This window comes from Plectrocnemia conspersa, unplaced genomic scaffold, assembly GCF_051122295.1.
Source record: "Plectrocnemia conspersa isolate PC_06_02 unplaced genomic scaffold, ASM5112229v1 ptg000009l, whole genome shotgun sequence".
NCBI lineage: Eukaryota > Metazoa > Arthropoda > Insecta > Trichoptera > Polycentropodidae > Plectrocnemia > Plectrocnemia conspersa.
Genome location: NW_028277173.1, coordinates 4,262,153 through 4,283,613, shown reverse-complemented (window position 1 = coordinate 4,283,613; position 21,461 = coordinate 4,262,153). Strand labels below are relative to the sequence as shown.

At 28.1% G+C, this 21,461-nt stretch overlaps 1 protein-coding gene across 1 annotated transcript in view; it reads right to left on the bottom strand.

Moving 5' to 3' along the window:
• The window catches only part of LOC148231623 (uncharacterized), a 156,674-nt gene that overhangs the window by 78,389 nt on the left and 56,824 nt on the right, over positions 1 to 21,461 (bottom strand). Inside the window, exons 2-3 of the mRNA XM_088193665.1 lie at positions 15,237 to 15,361; positions 3,472 to 3,610 (exon numbers count right to left, since the gene is read on the bottom strand). Of these exons, the coding sequence (XP_088049791.1) occupies positions 3,472 to 3,610; positions 15,237 to 15,288 (191 nt within the window). The 5' untranslated portion in view covers positions 15,289 to 15,361. The remainder of the gene's footprint in view (positions 1 to 3,471; positions 3,611 to 15,236; positions 15,362 to 21,461) is intronic.

Genomic DNA, 21,461 nt, shown 5'->3' with positions numbered 1-21,461 from the left:
TTTTGTTGTCAATAATATATTGGGACGGGTGAGCCATTTCACGTGTTTTTATGTAAAAAATACATATATAAAAAATATTTTACACTCACAGACAAAAAGCGAAACAAGAGTGGATTTGAAATATTTCTTACTTTGGTCTTATTTTATATATAATACATATATTTTCTGTCTTATTTAATGTAATATACATATATAATATAAATTGAAGCTTTGAGTTAGTCTATAAAAATTACCCGGAACCGAACCGGGTACCTGGTTAATATATAAAAAAATATATAAATCGGTAATTAATAAGTAAAATCTTTCACTTCGCGTCTAATTTTATTGTGCAAAATTAATGAATATCAAGGGATTTTTTTGACTTCGTGGCTAATTTTCTTAAGCAAAATTAGTGGATTTTAAATGAAATATCTAGAATAAAAAAATTGTTGCTATTAGAGTTAAAAGTACTAACGTTATAAGAAAAAAAACATTCAATAGAATTGATCAGATTTTATCTTAACATTACTTACAATTACTTGCGGCCCGATAAATAAAACTAAAAACTGAATGTGACCCACGACTCGAAAAGGTTGCCGACCCCTGGATTATATCATAAGTCCGATTTATTGGCAAGATGTGTCCGACTGTGGTAAAAATATATTACACGTACCATATAAATATCAATCGATTTATTAATACGACACACGCACCTAATGCTTTCGTTCCTATATCTTCTATCTAGATCGTAATATTGATTTTAAATAATTATTTAATTCGATAAAATGAAAAATTATCGGCTATGTCAAGTTTACGATCAAACTGTGTAATTGGATTTGAACACAAAACCGTTTAACGAGCGCCGTTCGGCTCGGACGCAAAAAGCTCTCAGCATTGAAAGCTATTATCGAAGTTTAGAGATGTAACGAAATTCCAGTCGATGCTCTCCATCGAGTCTTCGAAAATCGATTCCGAGCTAGATATTATTCACGAATTTGAGATGGGAAACTCTAAGCAGGTGTTACTACGTGATAAAGAGGACGTAAGCGATTTCACAAAATAAAAAGCTCTCAAGCAAAAAATATACGCATTTTATAATTTAGGGTGGACCTGTGGCGAGTGGACTAAAATATATGTTTATGAAATAAAATATTAGCAATATTTATAATTTAATACTTATGCTTTCAATACATTTAATAAAAAATACTTATATTTTTATACGTCCTGATATTTTGTGGTATGAAAATGGCATATAAAAGCATAATATTATTTATTGTACTAGAGAAAAATCGTGCTTATATATTTATACATATTATATAGATTTTAAAATGCTAATACTACTAAGATTTTAAATAATTAATAAAATAAAACTGATTGGCTAGACTAGTTCTTAAACGTTATAATATCATATTTAGTAGTGTGAACAATAATAATAATTTATCAACTACTCATTGATAAGTAATTTGGGTAGTACATAAATATTCAGAAGATAAACAACAAGAACCCAAGGTGTACCTTAGCAGCATCAAAAATTCTCTGTTACTCGTCACGATAATGTTTCAAAGGGACATATTTATGAATAAGAAAGTTATATTTAAATATTTTATTTGTTACATATTTGTAATCAAAGTGTATGAAAAAGTTTGTTCAGTCGCAAATATTAAATAAATAACTAATTTAATCGTGAAGCTGTTAGTTACTAATTTGATCGTATACTGAGATATAATTTATTTGAGTTGCGTCAACAATTTTACGTAAAAAAAACATTTATTTTGAGTTGCTTGTAAAAAATATACACAATCTATTGACTTTTTAATCAGACATAATCAAATTTATTTTTTAATATTGTGAATTTTTATAAATGTAAATGTTTAAATATATCATTAGTTTTATATACATATGAAAGTCATGATTTACATGCACATAAGTATGGGAAGACATTGATATATAAAACAGTTCTTTTGTCCTGACTTTCGTGACAGTAGTATATGTTTTTTTGTTATTTTATATGCGACAATTAAATATGTTAGTTATGCATGGACTCTAGCTATCTTCAAAGCAAGTTTAGCTATGGTTTCAGGACGCGAAGTATGCGAAGAGAGAAGCGGCAGCTTTTGCGATCTTCGATTGTCTGAAATTGGGTCGGACTTTTCTTGGTCAAAGTTCTTATGAACTTAGTGAGTTCAAGTTCTGATGTCTTAAAGTTCGAAATGCATGTTCAAGTGTGAATGTCAGAAAAAGTGCCAAAGAAAGTGATCGACTGCGTCCTCGTGCTTTTTATGCATATGGTAATTTTAGGCATATATTGTTTTACACCTTTTTTGGCGAAACGTCCCAATCCAAAGGGTGACAGGTTTTTAAAACAGAATTCTGTTGGTCGCTAGAGCAGATTACAAGCAGTAATCCCGTATGCACGTACTTTACATTATTAAAGCGTTAAAATACTTTTCACGGTGGTATGCCGTTTTTAAGAACTCGTGTATATTTGGGTTTATCGCTGAAATTTATGATTTAATAACATAATATTTAGATTATCAGGCTTGTAAATTTAACCACTAATTAAATGCATTATTTAAGTTGTCGAATTATTAACTAAAGGGTAAATAAATTGATTAACCTGACATTTTTAATAATATTTTCTTATTAACTAACTAAAAAAATCAATTTCAGTTTGAGCTTTTGAAGCTTACCTTGATTTTGCTTAATATATTTTTACTTTGATTGTTTGTATTAAATTTGGTTATAGTACAAATTTTGCTTTGAACTAAAATATAAAATTAAGGTTAGAATAAATTCAATATAAATAAAAAATAATTTCTTTAGTGTTCAAAACTTATTTTTTAATGAACTATGTTTTAGTTTTGCTACTTATAAAAAACATACGGTATAATAGCGGTTCACATCGAAGAAGATAAAAAGTCATGAGCATTATTAGTTGACGAGGACCGGCTATAGGATTTATTTAAATCAGAATCAAGCTTAACAATTTAAGAGCTGGCTCAAAAAAAGGCGTTACTAATCGAGCAGTTTTAAAACAGCAAAGAAAAAATAAAAGCATCACAAGCATGTGTCGCCCTAACTAAATGAAAATAAAAAATCGCCGTTAAAATTAATACCACATCTTGCCAACCTTTGGTTTGATTTATCATTGTAATTTACCAAATTCTGAATAATAACCTAATAGTGATCAATGAAAGCTAGACATATACTATTCTTTTTAATAAAATTAGTTCGTTCTTAACCTATATATCTGTTTGCCCAAGCTCACCCCATATAGAATACCTTAAAAAGTCGGACCGCCGCTTTGTTTGAACTTATCTGAAGGCTATGCATAATCGATAGCTTTTTTAGCTAAGCACACTGTATCGATTGTTTTGTGTATGTACATAATTTAGACGCACCACGTAAGAGCCGCGAAAGTGTTCGATTCGACGAAGGCGAAGAACGTGAAGAGCGTAAAAATAAATCACGTAGCGGGTATGTCCGTCTTACCTTGCGTCCGTGGGCTTGTATGTGACGTCATACTTGTCTACGTTCTCGAACGAAGTTGCCCAAGAGACTTTGACTGACGTTGGATTCAGGAAGGTCACAGTAATGTTCTCGGGTACTCCCAGGCCGCCGGGGATCGATCCTGTAATTTAATTAATTCGTATAAACTATGGATAACAACATTGAAATATATAAGCGTATGTACGTATGTGAGTTACTCAAAAACAGACTTGTCTATCCCATGTTTTCGGTAATTCTGTGTAATTAAACTGGTTCAAGAATTATTTTTAAGTTGTATTGATTACCGTGCTTAAATTAATTGTCTGTGATCTCTCAAACAAAATTTGTCTGCTTCTAAGCTACTTAAATATTGTTTTGAAAATTAAAAATTAAAGCAGTTGAATCATATTATGAGACAGTCTGCAATTTTTATTTAATTTTAAGAGCATTCAAGAGGAATATGAATCCTGATGCTTCCAGCTATATACGAATTGTAGAATTAAGTTAAAAAGCATATAACCGTTTCATAGCAGAATGTTCTTCAAAAATTCAATATCGCTGGAGCACAGGTATTCAAACATTTCGAGCTACTATTTAATTTAATTTATATGTATACACCTTTAATTTTTTTGGGTCTATTCAAACATTTTATGTGCTTTTCTAATTAAAATTGTGCGTATATATATTTATATAAGTGCACGTTAGATTGACTAATAATAGAGTAAAAGTATCTCAATCAGTCCCTTAATTATTTAAATATTTATTGATTGTATTTTTTTGTTGAAGAATAAAAGGCATGAGCTTAATTACAGCTAGACACCAGACAAAAATCAGAACTAAATAAAGTCTAATTACAGCTTATAGATAATTTAGCATTAGCTAACATCACTGCGACTAAAATATAGTTAATTAATTTAATTTTTTTAGTTGCAGAATAGGACCTTGGACAATGCCCATCGAGCAAATGTCGCTTTTTAAATGCGTATATCTATTTCTCTGTTCTAAGAAATGAGTACATCTATTGGCTAGATGATCGCTGCATGACTGTGATTGGTCAGCAAGTTTTGCAGCCCTGGTTACTTATACTGTCGCTGTCACGCCTTCTACAAGATCTTTGACGACCTCCTACGGACATCATCCCTGTGCCAGCTTCTCCACTACCGCTCGGAGAAAACATCTCGCCATTTATCATCTGTTGCAACATATGTAAATATAATGTAATAAAAGCGTTTCACTGGCTACGGGTGACAATTATCTTATGTTACTATGCACGTCTTAGTTGGATTTTATATTAATTATTCATATCAATATTTATTCGTGAAATTGGAAAAATTTAGGAATCTATGATATTTAATTAAAAATATTATTATATATAACAACTAATTCTGATCCCACAGATATTATAAAAAAATATTAATACTATGGTTCAAATGAAATCGACTCATACCATTGGTCTGTTGTGCTTTTCATTATACTATACTATTTTAAGAATTTAATTTTTTACTATGAAAGGATACATTTAATCAAATATAAAAAAAGTATAGCACACATATAGCTTATCCTAATTACATTCTAACAAAAAATGAACTTATATATTTGACATTGGAATATAAGCTATTTGAAAGTAATTAGGTATGTAATTGTAGACTAGCAGTAATCAATAATAATCAATCAAATCATCGCTAAGATTCTTAGAAATATGTATTTTAAAAACATGATTAAATTTGAATATAAATAATAAATATATTACATCTAATTTATCATAAGCTTTTAATTATAAATAATTTATCTGTATTTTAAGTCAAACTAATATAAAATAAAGCATTATTAATTTTTTGGAATTGATTTAATATATCATCTAATTCAAGACAAACTATTATATATTTGTATAAAGCTTAATTTTAAAGAATAGCAACTTTATGTGTACTAATAAATTGATTAAAGATTATAATGCTTTAAAGGTATATCCGTTGCTTAGCTTCTTTACTTTATAACGATTATTTTCAACTGCATTTCATTACTCATATGTGTATACCAATATGAATAATCAAGTACAGACTTTTGTGGAAGAAATATACGTGAATTTATTATGACAGGATAAATGATAACATTTGCTGTATAAAAACAAAATATATCATGAACAACTTGTCCCATCAATATCTGTACAAGTCAAAGCTTTCCGTAACATTTCACAATATGCCCTAGAGCTTTTATGGGATTTTTTTCTCAAGTCATTACATTAAAGTAGACCTGTAACTTTAAAAACTTTATTTGATGAAGCATATTGACTTTGATCAGACAAATAATACGTTTTATTAGCAATAAATAAATTGATACATCGATGTTAAATAAAATTTGAATAGTAATATAAGACATTCGAAAAAATCTAAAGAATATGTAATTCATGTTTGTTTTTATTTTCTTTAGATATAATACAAGCATTGCAATCAAGCGATTACTTGAAATAAGGAGTCCCAAAATATAATTTATGTTATTGCTTTTCTTAGATTTTATATAGCAACTTTATTACATATAATATAATCAGAAAAGTTATATTGTTTTAAGGTACTTTTATTTTAGAACTTTTGTTGTACATATATACATATATACAAAAAAACACACAATCTATGAATTTAAATCCATAGATTCCCACTTTATCATGTAATACTATGCAGTACATTTTCCAGTTCGTTTTATTTTTGACATCCTGAAAAGCCGATAATCGCAGATATTCCAATCTGCTGAACATGTGTACGTTATGTACACATTATAAAAATAATATCATACGTCAAAATATACACAAACATCAAGTAATAGTTTCGGGTTTCATTGGCACGTCAAAATCGAATGATTTATTGCCATGACTATTTGTAGCACGAAATCGAAATTTAAAAAATCATAAATTTTAAAAATACCTGTTTTTAAATCATTTGCATGTGAAACTGAGCCGCTGCTGTATTTTTTGAAGATAAAAAAATCATATGCCTATCGTGATGTATGATTGATCGTTGCGTTATTTCACGTTTAAGTATCGTTTGTAATCTGAGATTTATTAATACCAAAAAAGAGGTATAATAAGTTGATTAATAATCGATATTTTTTTGGCAATGCGTTTTATGTATAATTGGGTCGTTAATCATGGTATGGATGGATGAAAGCTATATTTGTATTCCACCTGTTTGATTTTTGGTTGTGTAGTACTATTTTATTATATTTAACTAGTTAAGATGCCTGTTTAAAAATAGGTAGCGCGTCACTGTTATGTGTTGTGTGGTTCATACTTCTTAGATAATGGTAAGTAATGCTGTTTTCGTTTAAATATAATATATATATATATATATATATATATATATATATATATATATATATATATATATATATAAACAAGTGGAAGGAGCACCTATGGGTTCACCACTATCACCAGTAATAGCTAATTTATTTATGGAATATTTTGAAACAACAACCCTAGAAAAATCGATTAAAAAACCAAAAATCTGGTTAAGATATGTAGATGACATATTTGCAGTGTGGCCCCATGGAAGAGAGGACTTGGAAGTGTTCCTTAATTTTCTCAACACCCAACATCCGAAAATAAAATTTACTATAGAAATTGAAGAAAATTGCCAATTACCCTTCCTGGACACACTAATCATAAAAAAATAAGACGGCTATCTAGGACACACAGTATTCATAAAAAGTACACACACCAATAGGTATCTACATGCAAATTCCCACCACCATCCGGCACAGATCAAATCGGTAGCAACCTCTCTATTCAATAGAGCTAAAATATTAGCCGACAAAGAACATATCGACGATCAACTCGACGGTGAAAATAGCACTACAATCAAATGTTTTTATAAAAGAAAACTTGAAAGAAACAAAGAAGAAAACAAAGAAAATTGAAAAAAATTACATAGGACATGCACGTCTTCCATACATCCAAGGGGTAACAGAAAAGATCGGAAGAACCCTAACGAAGCACAAAATCAGAACTATTTTTTAGTCTAAAAACAAAATTAGATCAATGCTTCCTAGCGGGAAAGATCATCTAAAAAATGAATCCCAAGGGGTATACAAAATCTCATGTGCAGATTGCGAAAATATATACATTGAACAGTCTAACAGACGCATCGCACACAGAGAACACGAACATAACAATGATGTAAAACAATTCAAGAGCAGTTCTACTTTAGCCGAACATAGTTTTACTGAAGACCACAAGATTGATTTTGACAGTACAACAACTATAGCTAATATAAAAAACCCTTTTGTTCGTAGGAAACGAGAAGCACTCGAAATAGAGATCCACAAAAAAATCGCTATGAACAAAAGAGATGACAGTAGCATATTACAGAAATCTTGGCTTCCGGTTTTAGAGTCATTACGAAAAATAAAATCACAAAAAAATGTCACCAGCCAAATTGCCACAACATTAGACAAAAACATTAACACAGACACAAATGACTCATCCAAGACAAATGGACAATTAATTAATATAATTAATAATGCCCCACCGGAAAGAGTATATATGACAAGGTCAAGAACAAGAGCGGCAGTCGCAAGCAATTCGTGATCATGGCCGGAAAATCACGGCCGAAATATAGAATACAAGTAAGCATAAATCGCGATGAATCCCGAGAATTAAAAATATATATATATATATATATATATATATATATATATATATATATATATATATATATATATATATTTATATAACTGCAAGTATATACGTCACATTGCAACTACGAATATTAGTGCATTTAAAAAAATATAAATTTGAGTCTTCTGCAAGTACCCGAACCTTTGCCTCTGGGTTATTGATCTAGCGCTTTACAGATTACACTTTTTCAACCGGTTTAATTTATGAAAGTTGCTGTGCAAGAGTAGCCTAAAAGATTGGCAACTTCGTTTCAACAATGCAAATCTCTTGTCGTTTTATATGTCAAGTACTAAAAAGACTTTTAAAATTGTGCACGAAAAGTCTAGAAAAAGCCTTTGTAAAAAGCCTTTGCGAACAATGATATTGTAATTTACTTAAAAACATAGTACCCAAATGGACACATTCTAATTCCAAAATACAGTGTAGTGTAAATTGTGATGCACTTGTGGCAAAAATGAAACACTTTCATTTCTTAAAAGCTATAACAAAAATATCTTATTAGAGTAAACCATAATTATTAAAATATTTTTAATTTGAATAAGAACTCAATGAGGTTATATCGGTCAAAATAAATATATTTTAGAGTTAAAAGCTTAAAAACTTACCTAACTCCTGATACAGATTTTTTAATTTATAATAAACAATATATAAGATCAACTAGAAATATGTTTTTAGCCATTCGAAAAGGAGCAAAAAAAATTCACGAGACTCTTTGGAAAGCATACAATTTCAATCAAACGAAAAATATGAATCATTAGGGCAACAATTTTAATACCTTTCTATAAAATTATCATACTTAAAATTAAGAAAATCTATAAAATAATCATACCTAAGACAAAAAATATTGTTTCTATTAATTTGTGTAAAATTACCTTTAAACTACCAGATACTCAATGTTTAAATATATACAGTAGCGCATATTAAAGAAATAGAGATTTACTATAATTTTTAATTGGTCAAGATAAACCCGTTCATTGATCAAAGTCGCTTAAATCACATAAACACATTAAATAGTTTCATAAAACTAGAGTAGCGCTCGATAATCACATCTGAATTATAATAAAATATTAATATACATGCACTAAAATATTATTTATGGAATAAAAATATACAATAGATCCATAAGATCACTCACAGGTGCACTTCTTCAACATTTTTTTAACAGAACAGATCTCTAATATTATTAGTATTATAAAGCTGTGCACGAGGTAACAATTATGTTCTACTCTAATGAACATAACACATGAATCGACTGAACTCCAAAGACAGCATTTAAATTGCTTTGCCAAAAAGAAAATTATCTTTCTAAAGAGCTTGAAAAGTTAAGTTTTATATTGAAATAAACTATATTCCCTAAAAGCTAAAAAAGATTAACTAACCCTAACTATTAAAAATTATATTTAACTGTCATTTAAACAAGACACGATATGATATCACTCAGCAATAGGGATTGTCACAGACTTTCGAAAACATTAACAACTCATCAGGATGAAGATTTTGATTAACGTTTATCACGCAAATTCAGTTTAAACGCAAAAATCACAATTTTTGCGTTCAAATTGTATCACAAATCACAAAAAAAAATATATATAATATATACATATATCAAATTTAACCCTAAGTAAATAAATATGTATTATTTTTTAAAGACAAAACCTCTATAATATTGCAGCTTTGATCAGCGAAATATTTTACATAAGAATATTATGTGACAATAGTATAAACTTAATGATTAAGTTTGACAAATTTCATTTTATTTAAGATACTTTTTTTTTATAGGTCACTATACTTTTACAGTGTGTTATGTATGTTTTCGTATGGAAACCTGCTCTTCCACCCTCAATTCATACAGTTGAATATAAAAATGTGATATTGGGATGTAGGCGTCCATTTTTCCGGAGGGTTGTCCCATTCTTCGTAAAAGAAAACTGATGCGCGATTGTTCTAGCGAAAATGCCACCGGAAAAGAGAGGAAGCGCTCGGGAAATTCGTTACAACATATATTTCTTTGCACTCTTTCGATTTCGTGTGTACACACAGATTTTTTGTAGCTAGTAATTTCTTGCCTCGGGGGGTTCATTCTTCGAATGTATATTCGAGTGAAAATCATGGTTTAATTTATTACATTACGTTTAAAAAAAAATTTAAACGAATTGAAATACTCTTTCAAAAGAGTTAAATCATCCGGAGAACTCAGGTCTGGCCATTTTTTTAAATAACACATATGAAAAATCTTATCGAAGGCTTTCTTAAAATATAAGTTCTAATGTTAACCATTTACCATTAATATAATACGTATTATATTTACATTTAAAATAAGACACTTTATTATTATCTATATATTTTTTCTACGTTCAATAAAAATATTTTTTTAGTGGAGTAATACTTGTGTAAGTAATATGTAAGTTGACGATTATTTAAATATTTCCAAATGTCAATTACAATATAATATAACATTGATAGGATACATTTTTATCATTATATAATATTTTAGGTATCTTTATAAAATGCTAGTATAATATTAAATTGTATAGAGCCATGTAGTGTCAATGAAATTTCAATCTAAACTTTTAACCACAACGTCGAGGTATAAGATTTTAAAAGGATTCAAGATGGAGGGCTTAATGCCATAAAAGGTAAGCAAAGAAAAATATATTTATATTTTATAACTAAACATGCAAATCCATAATCGAATTTGGACCTCAATTTTTTTATTGAACGGCTTCAATCGGCGGTCAATAAAGCGTTCCCTATATACACATACTTTCATGTATTTAAATTCAATAAAATCGCAATCGACTTCATATTTTATATTAACTTATATTTTATATAAAAGCTAAGCTTTAAAAATAAATAACACTCGTCAATCTTAGACAAAGGATGAAATGGTTGAAGTGGAAAGAGAGAAAAATAAAAGCATGAGAGCCGAGAGTTTTTAATTATTTTTCTAGCGTTGAGCTAACTTTTTATTTTACCGTACGGTTTTTTCAGACAAAAATGTTCAATACTTCATGACTGAAATATTAATTAGTGAGCATCGTTTCGATGTTAATTTTGAAGCTTTGCGAGTAAAATATTAATTAATAGTTTTTTAAATAATTAATTTTGCTATATTGAAACATTAAGAAGTATTTATATATACATAATTTAATTAAAAATAAAAAATAATATATTAGCTTTAATATTTAAGAAAAACACTAATTGACGTTAAATGCATAAAGTGAACTCAAACGGTTTATAGTCTAAAAAAATATCAAGATTAAAATATACTATTTTTAGGATTTTTTATACTTATGAATAAAGCTTTTTTATACTTATAATAATATGCATAAGTAATACTGACAAATTCATATTGATAATACGATTGATTGATAAAGATAGCAATAAATACTAAAACCAATGATATGTTTTAATTGTATATCGTTTTATAATACATATTATTATTAACAATATTTAGTTATGTACAATATCAGTAATAAAGTTTAAATATTATGTAAAAAAATACTTTTCCTAATTTACATTTAATTATGATCCTACATGACATATTTTAATTAATTCTAGTTCCTTTAAATGTATAGGATATTTACATAGCTATAAAAAACAACTTCTTAAATAATAATTTTGGAGATTATAGAAATTAAATTATTTTTTTTATTTAAATTAATTTTTGATATTTCATTATACTAGTAGTATTTAAAGATTATTAAATTATTTAGTTTAATAATTAATAAAATTAACGAATATTAATATAATAAAATTTGTGCTAGAGCTTTTTATTATCTTTAAAAATAGCATCCAAAAAGCTTTTATTTATAAAAACCACTGAATTAACAGTAGGTAAAATAATCAAATTTTCTTTATCTAATATTTTATTTTTGTATATTTATAAAATAAAAAGATATTTTTGTATTAAAATAATGACATCATTGTTACATCGTTTAAGCAAGTTTTGAATTATCAAAAAAGTTTTGGCGAGATAGAAAAGAACAAGAAAATTGATACACTAATTAGATAATGAACTATATCAAAGAAAAATATGTAATTACAAAAAATTAGCATATTTGGAACCAACAATTCGTCTTGTTATAAAGAAAATACTACTGAAAAAAATATAAAATTTTATAAACGCTTTGAGACCTTAAACGGCGCTTTTATTGCTATATTTTTTCGTTAACCGCAAAATTTAAGTATTATATATCTTTCCGTCTTGTTTAAAAAGCTATTAAAAGTAAAATAATCTGCAATAACTTTTATGGCGTCCTTGTTTGACTAATTATTGTCTTATAACTTATGCCTATCTGAGAATATTTTATTTACGTAGACGTAAAGCGAATATTTTAAAATAGGTATAATAATTAGTGCTAACTATTTTACTTTTACCAGACACTATTGTATTGATGGTATTTTATTAAGATAAAAATATAGTACTTTTATTACAAATTTTTTTGTGATGCTATAATATTTTTATAAGAACCGTAATTTACTGAATTGCAATATCTAGTCCTAAGTAACCTAATACATATTTTACTATTGTTTTCTTAGATGTGTACAAAAAAGTTTATCCAGATTTTTTCTAATAAAATTATTTAAAATATCTGGAAAATAGCATTTTTAAATTTTGAAAATAATTAAAAAATATCATATGGATATGCTAAATAATGATCTACTTTTTTGATTTTTCTGAGAAATAAAAATTAAATCGTATTAAATCTAACCATATGACTAATATGAAAGATTTAGGGCGGAACCAGACTTTTTCTATTGTTTTACATACGTTTTATTAGATTTGTTATAATATATTACATTTGTTAAAAGTAGGTTCGACTTTTTCTAAATATTTTGTTGCAATCTGACAAGCGTAAGCCAAATGCGTAACAACAGGGTAGATCAGTATCAACTGAGTAAGTCAATTAAATACAAAGAAAACCTATAAGTATGCATAAAAAACACCAGAAAATCGGTGACATTTATATAAATAATTATACACTAATATTTATAATAATTTAAATCTACAGTATGTTTCACTTTGCAGCTTATGCCAGTTTTAATACTAACGCATCAGTTTGGTGCCTTACAGACTGTTCTATTACGGCCTTAAAATTAGTGAAAAAATCTGGAAATCAGTAAAAGTCACATTTCCAAAAATTAGTAAAAATACTATAATATGCATTTGGCACCGACCTTTTAGAACACTTTTTTTATACATAACATTTCACAGTGATGCTGTCAAAGACAGTTACTAAGTTATTATAATTTATTGTGTTAAGAATAAGCTTTTGAATGTGAACTTTTGTATTTTAAAGAAGTTTTATAATATAACAGCAAAATGGCAATATTAAATATGTTTTGATCCAAAAGTAGAGTAAGCTATAAAATAACTTGATTTATATGCGTCGAGACGCATTTTTGTCGCTAAAACTATTGAACCATGTAAAAAATATATACAAATACGCATTAACCACGAGAAAAAACTTGCCGCAAATACACGATAAAAACAGTTGTTCGTGACGATCAAATATTTCAAGTGATAAGCATTTCCAAATGCATTACAGCCAGTGAAATGTTATATTCCATGACAATGCTGCTAAATTTCTAATGTCTTCGCACACAATTTTTATAGGAAAATTACAAATCTAATTTCAAAAGCGAATCGTGGAAATTTGTACATGCGTTAAGAATAGACTGAGAAATAGAACATATTTTTTGTATTTTGTATTAATAGTCAATAATGACTTAATTCGAACTCGCACTAAGTAGAGCTACGCCGAAAACCAAGAAAACAGCCGCTTCCCCCTTCACTCTACCCTAATCCATTTACTTATTTTATATAACATGTAATTATTTCAATACAAATACGTATTATACTTGTGAATATGATAACGATATATAAAAATACATTAAACATAATAAAAAAATTGAATTTTAATTATTTTAAAATAATATTTTAATAATATTCTCGTTAGCATCGCTTTTACAAGAATCACAACAAAGAGATATTAATAAATTATCTGTGTGACACAATAGTATATGAGTCAAAAGCATGTCTCCGAATAAACATAATACTAATTTTCCTTTTGAGAGTCAAAAACTAATACAATATGGAAAAGACATCCCGGGGGCAAATGCAATCCTTTGAACGTTTTTACTTTAAAGGGCGCACCTCGCAAAATTTATTGCGACGTCCAAAATAAGCTAATTGTCACGTTCTGGCAAATTATTCATAACAGTGTGTTTAATATTTCATTAAACACTAGCTTTGCATTAACAAATTTATACGATTTCAGTGAAATTTCAGACGGGAGAGCGAAGAATGACTTTGTCATATATATAAAATGGTGTTAAGATTCTGATCAATCAAATTAAAAATTATGGGATTTGTTAGTTAATTTAATGTAATGTATTAAAAAGTATTAATTATTATAAATATTTATATGTATAAATAAATATATAAAAACAAATGTTAAGATAAGTTAATATTTTACCTCGCGAGGTCATCAGACACTGAATATTGAATTTTTATCTACGTTGAATATGCGCGACAAACGCTGATAGACCAAGTTACAAGTTTTCTATTTTATTTTTATTTTCTAAATATTTTAAAACTGCAGATCACCATTAGAATAGCACTGATAATAATGTTGATCTTAAAAATATTGTTTTGAATTTTTATTTTTAATAAGATTAAGGCAAATACATTTATTAATTAAGATAGAAATTAAACCCACTAAATATTTTCTGTTTTACTACATTTACGTTACAGTATATTTGGAGAACCGTTGAGAATAGAAGCACATGATCAACTGATTCAAAGCTATCATAGAATAATAAATATTTTATCAATGGCAAATGCAAATTAGCTAAGTGCAGTCCTAAGATAATATATAAAGATTCTTACTCAATTGGGTGATGAAACTATTTAACTGTACACCACAGTAGTATATTTTTGCATAACATATAAAAAATAAGCTACATGTGTCATTTTTATATCTACCACCTAAACCATAATTAGTTGGCGTTAACTAACAAGATCAAGCAAAGTCATTGAAATTCGATGACCTTTTGTGTGCAAATATTTATAGTATTTCTGGTTTCATTAACTTACCAACAAACCTAGTTTGTAAAACGAGCAGTGTAGTTATAAAAGTGAGGGTCATATTTGGGCGCAGCGCACCCTCAGTTCAGGGTGCGCCCATGGCCCGCGGCCTCACGTTGCTGACACTCCCATATCTGAAACAATAATTAGGGTTGTTAAAAAAATATTATGATTTCATAGTAACAAAAAAAATTATTACGAGTCTATTTACAGAAATTCAGATATAAAATAATATAATTGAGTTGTTACTTAAAAATATTGTTACACATTCTATTACTTATCATTTCTCATTCTGTGATGTATACTGAGTGTACATGTCATATTATTAATATACATATATCGAATTTGCATCTTGTTTTAATACACTGATAAAGGACAAAGAAACAAAAATTACCAGCTGATTGTTCGCTTTGCAATATAAAATATTTTATGAAAATATTTTTTTTATATTAGTTTGGTATATTTCCTTTTTATTATTTTTTTATATGTATCAAAACTGTTCTTGTATGTGACCAACAATTAATGTTTAATAATTTATGTTTTTAAACACTATGTTCTCCTATTGGCGTCCAAAATATTTCTGTTCTACACTACACATTCACTAATAGTAAATGTGTTTCATTTAATGATAACTAGACCAGTTCGAAAAGCTTAGTCATCTTCAGCCGTATTATCAAGTTGCCTACATTGAGGAGTTTGTTGCCTTGATGCTGACGTGCTATTAGAGCCTCGCTTCATGTTTTGCAGCAGCTAGTTTAGTCTTCGACACCTAAGTCACATTGTATGTCTTTATCGCTATACGCAGCATTCATAATCTTTCGTAGCATTTTATTTTGAAACTTTTTAATCATTTTAATATAGCACTATGTCACATCCCCAGATTTGTATGCTGTAAACCCAAAATGCTTTCAAGATTTGGTTTAGCTTAGAGTCTTTTTCCATAAGCAAATATAGCTTTCTATATTGTATTTCAAGTTCTTCTTTTTTCTCTTTTAAATGTTCTTTCCACCGCAGTTTGGTATCCAAGGTCATGTTATTTAGAAAATTTGCAATTGATCAGTTTTCTTAATGGAGTGAAAATTTGCTTTTAAATGTTTATTTTAATTTTAATAAACTTAAAGTATAATTTTATGCTAAAGATATAACCTTTTTCCACAAATCAGATTATTTTATCATGAAATTTTAATTAGTAGCTGTAATGCAAAATATTTTATTAGTCTTCTCTTCACACCTTCTGAATTTTAATTTTTTTAGTGTTGCATCAATTTAAATAAATGGTAGGCGGAAGGAGCAAGGTCTGGAGAAAAAGGTGAGTGAGATAAAACCTTGATGTTATCCAAAATCAATCTTGCCACATGTTGTAAAACAATTTGAATCGTAAATTTTAGGACCCATTTTTTGGTCTAGATCACAGATTCTCAAACTTAATCGACTCATCGCTCACTTTTTAACGACAATTTGTTTCATCACACACCTTTAGAAAACTCTCCCTTTTATTATTATATAAACGTAGCAATGCTCATCTTTTTTTATTTCACAAAAATATTCATGTAGTTTGTGCAATTTTCGAATTTCAAATAGCAAATTTAAATTAAAAAACTACGTAAAATATAAATTATAAAACTATTTAAGCAAATAAAATTAAAAAATACTTTTTAACACAAGATTTTAAGCAATATTATCGATTAATGGCAAATGAGAGGAATATTTTTATTTGTTTTTTTGCTTTTTATAATGTCTTATATTAAGTTAAAAATCATATTTATAAAGAATGCTATTAATATTGAATATTCGCCATTTTGATTTAATATTTGTGACTTACAATAAACATTTGCTACTTAAAGAATAATCTATGCTACTTATGAAAATAAGAATTGCTACTTATAAAAATAGTATTCGCAATTAAAAAAAAATGAAAGTGCAACTATAAAAATAATTAATAATATTAAGACTTTTACATCTTGCAACTTTTAAAAAGAGGGGCTTTAAAACACAAAATAAATGAAAAAATTCATATTTCAAAGAAGAATTATAGTTTTTCTAGAGAATTTTTTTTCTTAAAACTAATTACCACAAGAAGAAAATGAAACAAAGCTCAGTAAAGGCTTGAAATAAATAAAGATACCAATGTATCTGAAATTCTTATCAGATGGTGGAGTAATAAATCACCGCGTTCATAAAAAGGAGTAATAAATTAAATTATTTTAGCTAAAAAAATCCGCATATAATTAGTAAAACAATTAAAATACAAATCCTCTAATGATTCAGGGTTTCTATATAATATTTATTATTTTTTAAGTAGCACTTATTATTTTATCAATAGAAATTATTATTTAAAAATAGCATTTTTAATGTTTATGAGTAGCAAAATATTAATAGCAAAAAAATATTTTTATAATTATCATTTTTTTGTAGCAAAAATGTATTTTTATTAGTCATAATATAAGTAGCAAACTATTTTTTTAAATTTTTTTTTAGCAATTAAATTTAAATTAATTTTTAATGTGTAAAAGGAACCTGGTGTTTTGCTACGAGTTCTTAAATCTTGGTCGCTATTTTTTCAACAGCATCCTTCTATCTTCACGGTCATCTACTTGTCATCGATTTTTATTTTTAGTAAATTATCCCACTAATAAATCCAGGTTCAAATAAATAGGACGACTAAAATTAAATTAAAAATCATTAGTTCTGACTAAATTGTATGTATATTTTTTTTGTAACCATAACTCTTGATAACCATTTTTAATTTAAATGTTAAGCCTTTATTTGTCGATATCTTGTAATTGCGATTCTGCTCCTTTGGTACATAATAATGGGTCCACAACCCAATCGGGAATCAAATCAATGTTGAAAATCGATATTGAGTGCTTTTAAATGCTAAGAATAAATAAAAACATCATCCTCATGGTTTTTTTTCATGGAAAATGGTAGAATTTTTTGCGCCTCTAATTTAGATACGAACGCAAAAATAAAAGGCTTTATTTAAAAAAAATTGCACTCATTTCCTTGCAGCTGTAAATTTGTTTTATCAAATCTGTTACATAAATTAGACAAATAGATTATGTCACATTTAAATTTAATTAAATTTTCTCGTAAAGAATATTTTTTGTTTCGAAAAAAGAAGAGATTAAAAAAATAGTTTTGAACTTGCACCTTTCGACGATCAACATACTTCTGTGTGGAGTCGCAATCAAGTGTAGTCTTCATCATTTTCATGCAGGTGATTACTAAGATTTTTTGCAGCTGAATTTTGTCAATGAATCACACAAATATTTGGCACTAATTTTTACACCCTATGATTGTTTGAGCCCCACTGGTAGCAACTGACAAAACATTATTCACATGCTTTTGTTTTTTCCGTTCAAATAATATCAAATGTTTAGATTCAAATATTTTTTCTTACGTTGTAATAATATATTAAATATTAAAAATATAATTATTAAAAATAATTATATTCATTTGATTTAGAATCATAATAAAACTTTTATAATTATTGGAATACTGTCGGTGGCTTAACCTTCATTTTCTATATTACTTGCGGCAGATAAAATAAAATAAACAGCATCCAAAGTAGATTAATGCGAATAAAGTTCTCGGAAGAGTGATGAAATTGGAACTTAATTCGCCGCAAATCCTCCGGCATGTCTTATCTATCAATATTATTGATTTGTTTCAGTCTCTGAGTGTATTACGATGCTAACTTCATTATATTAAAAATAAATAACACTGTATTTTTTTGTATATTATATATGTAAAATATAAGTAAATAATTCATAATAATTGCTTGAATTTATCATTAAATAAGCAGATAAAATTTAGTCGTATTCTTATATTTTCCAAAAAATCATGTTTTTAAAAATTATGAGGCAAAAAAATAGTATTATATGAAATAAATGTTTCATTTTTATATGTTAACATGTAAACGAAAAATATAATTAAAATATGTTTTATGTACTATAGTGAATAATATTTATTTTAATATATTACAAATATAAAATTATAGTAGCGATTGTTAGTCTTTGCAGTTATTTTAGGCGCACTAAATTATTTATATCACAAAACTATAATACCTTTTTTGTGTATGTAGCTGCAGCTTTAAGGTTTTTAATTTAATTGCGTCGTATGCCTTTGTCAAATATACTGGCATATTTATATGTTAAAATTAAATTAAGAAGTTAGCTCGATGCGTCACGATAGTAAATTATTCAATAAATCAAAATCTACTCAATTTCCAAGCGATCGTCAGAATTCATTCCGATCGCTCACGCATTCCACCTCATTCGTAATTATGCTATTTTTATTTACATTTAACTTTATCTTCCGGCACCATTGCAAATTCGCTCTATTCAATTATTTATTTTGGATAAATTAGATCTTATTTTTCACCAAAATTATTACTGACACAATTTATTTGATTTCATTTAACTTATGGCAATATTGGCTCCAATGTTCATAGATAAATTGAAATACACCCATACCTCACTTTACGGCCTAGATACGTTCCACGAAACGTGGCCGCTTAGCGAAAAGCCGTATAACGAATCAATTATTCTAATACAAATTCATACAAATTCAATATAATCGGTTCCATATTTGTTAAAAATGTAACATGGTTTATCATTTAAAATGCATTTTATCTTTTTATTTCATTTAAATCAAAAATACATACATAACAAGTACATACATTTGTACATAAAATAATAACAGACTCCAAAAACCAACAATAATCCATAAACAAAAATGAAACAACTTCATGTTACATAAAATATGTGTATGAATACATATATAATTTTTTTTAAATGGCTTTAATCTGAAGACGATCAAGAAATGGTAACCTGCAGATCACTGTCGTTCTCATTTTTCGCTGGTAAGGATGGGCCTGGCTTAAAAAAATTGTCCAACGTTGTTTGTCTTACCTTTTTGTCTCTTTCGTTCTTCAGTGATTAATAACAGCTAATGGCTGAGTTAATTCCTCGAGAAACTTTAGCGCTACGCTCGACGTCAGGATCGTTTTCAAGGAAGATGTTTATTCCTTGTTCGAAATAGGAAAAAGCTTTTGACAATTTTTTTGATGTTAGCTGTTTGAATACAACAGGCTCTGTCTTTTCATCAAATGCCGGTTCTGCTTGCAACTGAATGAGTTCCTTATATGAAAGGGGCTCCCTATCAGCTTCAAGTAGATCAAGCACATCACGTTCGTTCAAACCTTCAAAGCCGAGATCATGTGCTAGATCCAAAATGTTTTGCCTAATTTCAGGAAGGCAATTAACTTCTGCACCAGTACTTTTTAAACATTCTGGCCATATTTTTTCCAAGGATGGTTCATTGTTGTTAATTTTAATTCCTTCCATGATTCACTGATGCTGTCAACAGCATCCTTGATGTTATAGTTTTTCCAAAATGTTTTAATTGAAGATTTACCATCGGTTTCCCTTATAAGTTGTCGGAAAGTTCGGCGTAGGTAATATGCCTTAAAAGTGGCTATTGCACCCTGATCCATTGGTTGGATCAGAGCTGTTGTATTTTTCGGAAGGTACTCAATCATGACATCTTCAGATAGTTCGGATAAATTAGTAGGATGCCCTGGTGCATTATCCAAAATTAGCAAAGCCTTGTTGCTTAAGTTATTGTCTCGCAAATATTTTTTCACTTCTGTGCAAAAGTGATTTTTGAACCAATCCTCTAAAGTAGCTTTAGTCATCCAAGCTTTCTTGTTGGATCTCCATATGACGGGTAATTGATTTTTATTTAGTCCTTTAAGAGGCCTTGGATTTTCGGACAAATATATTAAAAGTGGTTTTAGCTTAAAATCACCGGCGGCATTTGCACCAAGTAGCAAAGTTAATCGTTCTTTAGACACCTTATAACCAGGCGCAGATTTTTCGGTTTTTGAAATGTACGTGCAATCAGGCATTCGCTTCTAATAAAGCCCTGTTTCGTCTACGTTAAACACTTGTTCAGGTTTATGACCACCTCTTTCAATAATTCCCTTTAAAATGTTGGGATATTCCTTAGATGCGGCCTCATCGGCGCTAGCTGCTTCACCTTTCATTTTAAAATTATGCAAATTAAATCTATTTTTAAATTTTTTAAAAAATCGACATCGAAAAAAAGTTTTTTTGCCGTTATAGCGAGACATTTTAGGCCGTAAATCGAAAACGTGCCTTAATTGAAGAGGGCCGTTATAGCGAAAGGCCGTATAAAGAGCGGCCGTATAGCGAGGTATGGGTGTAA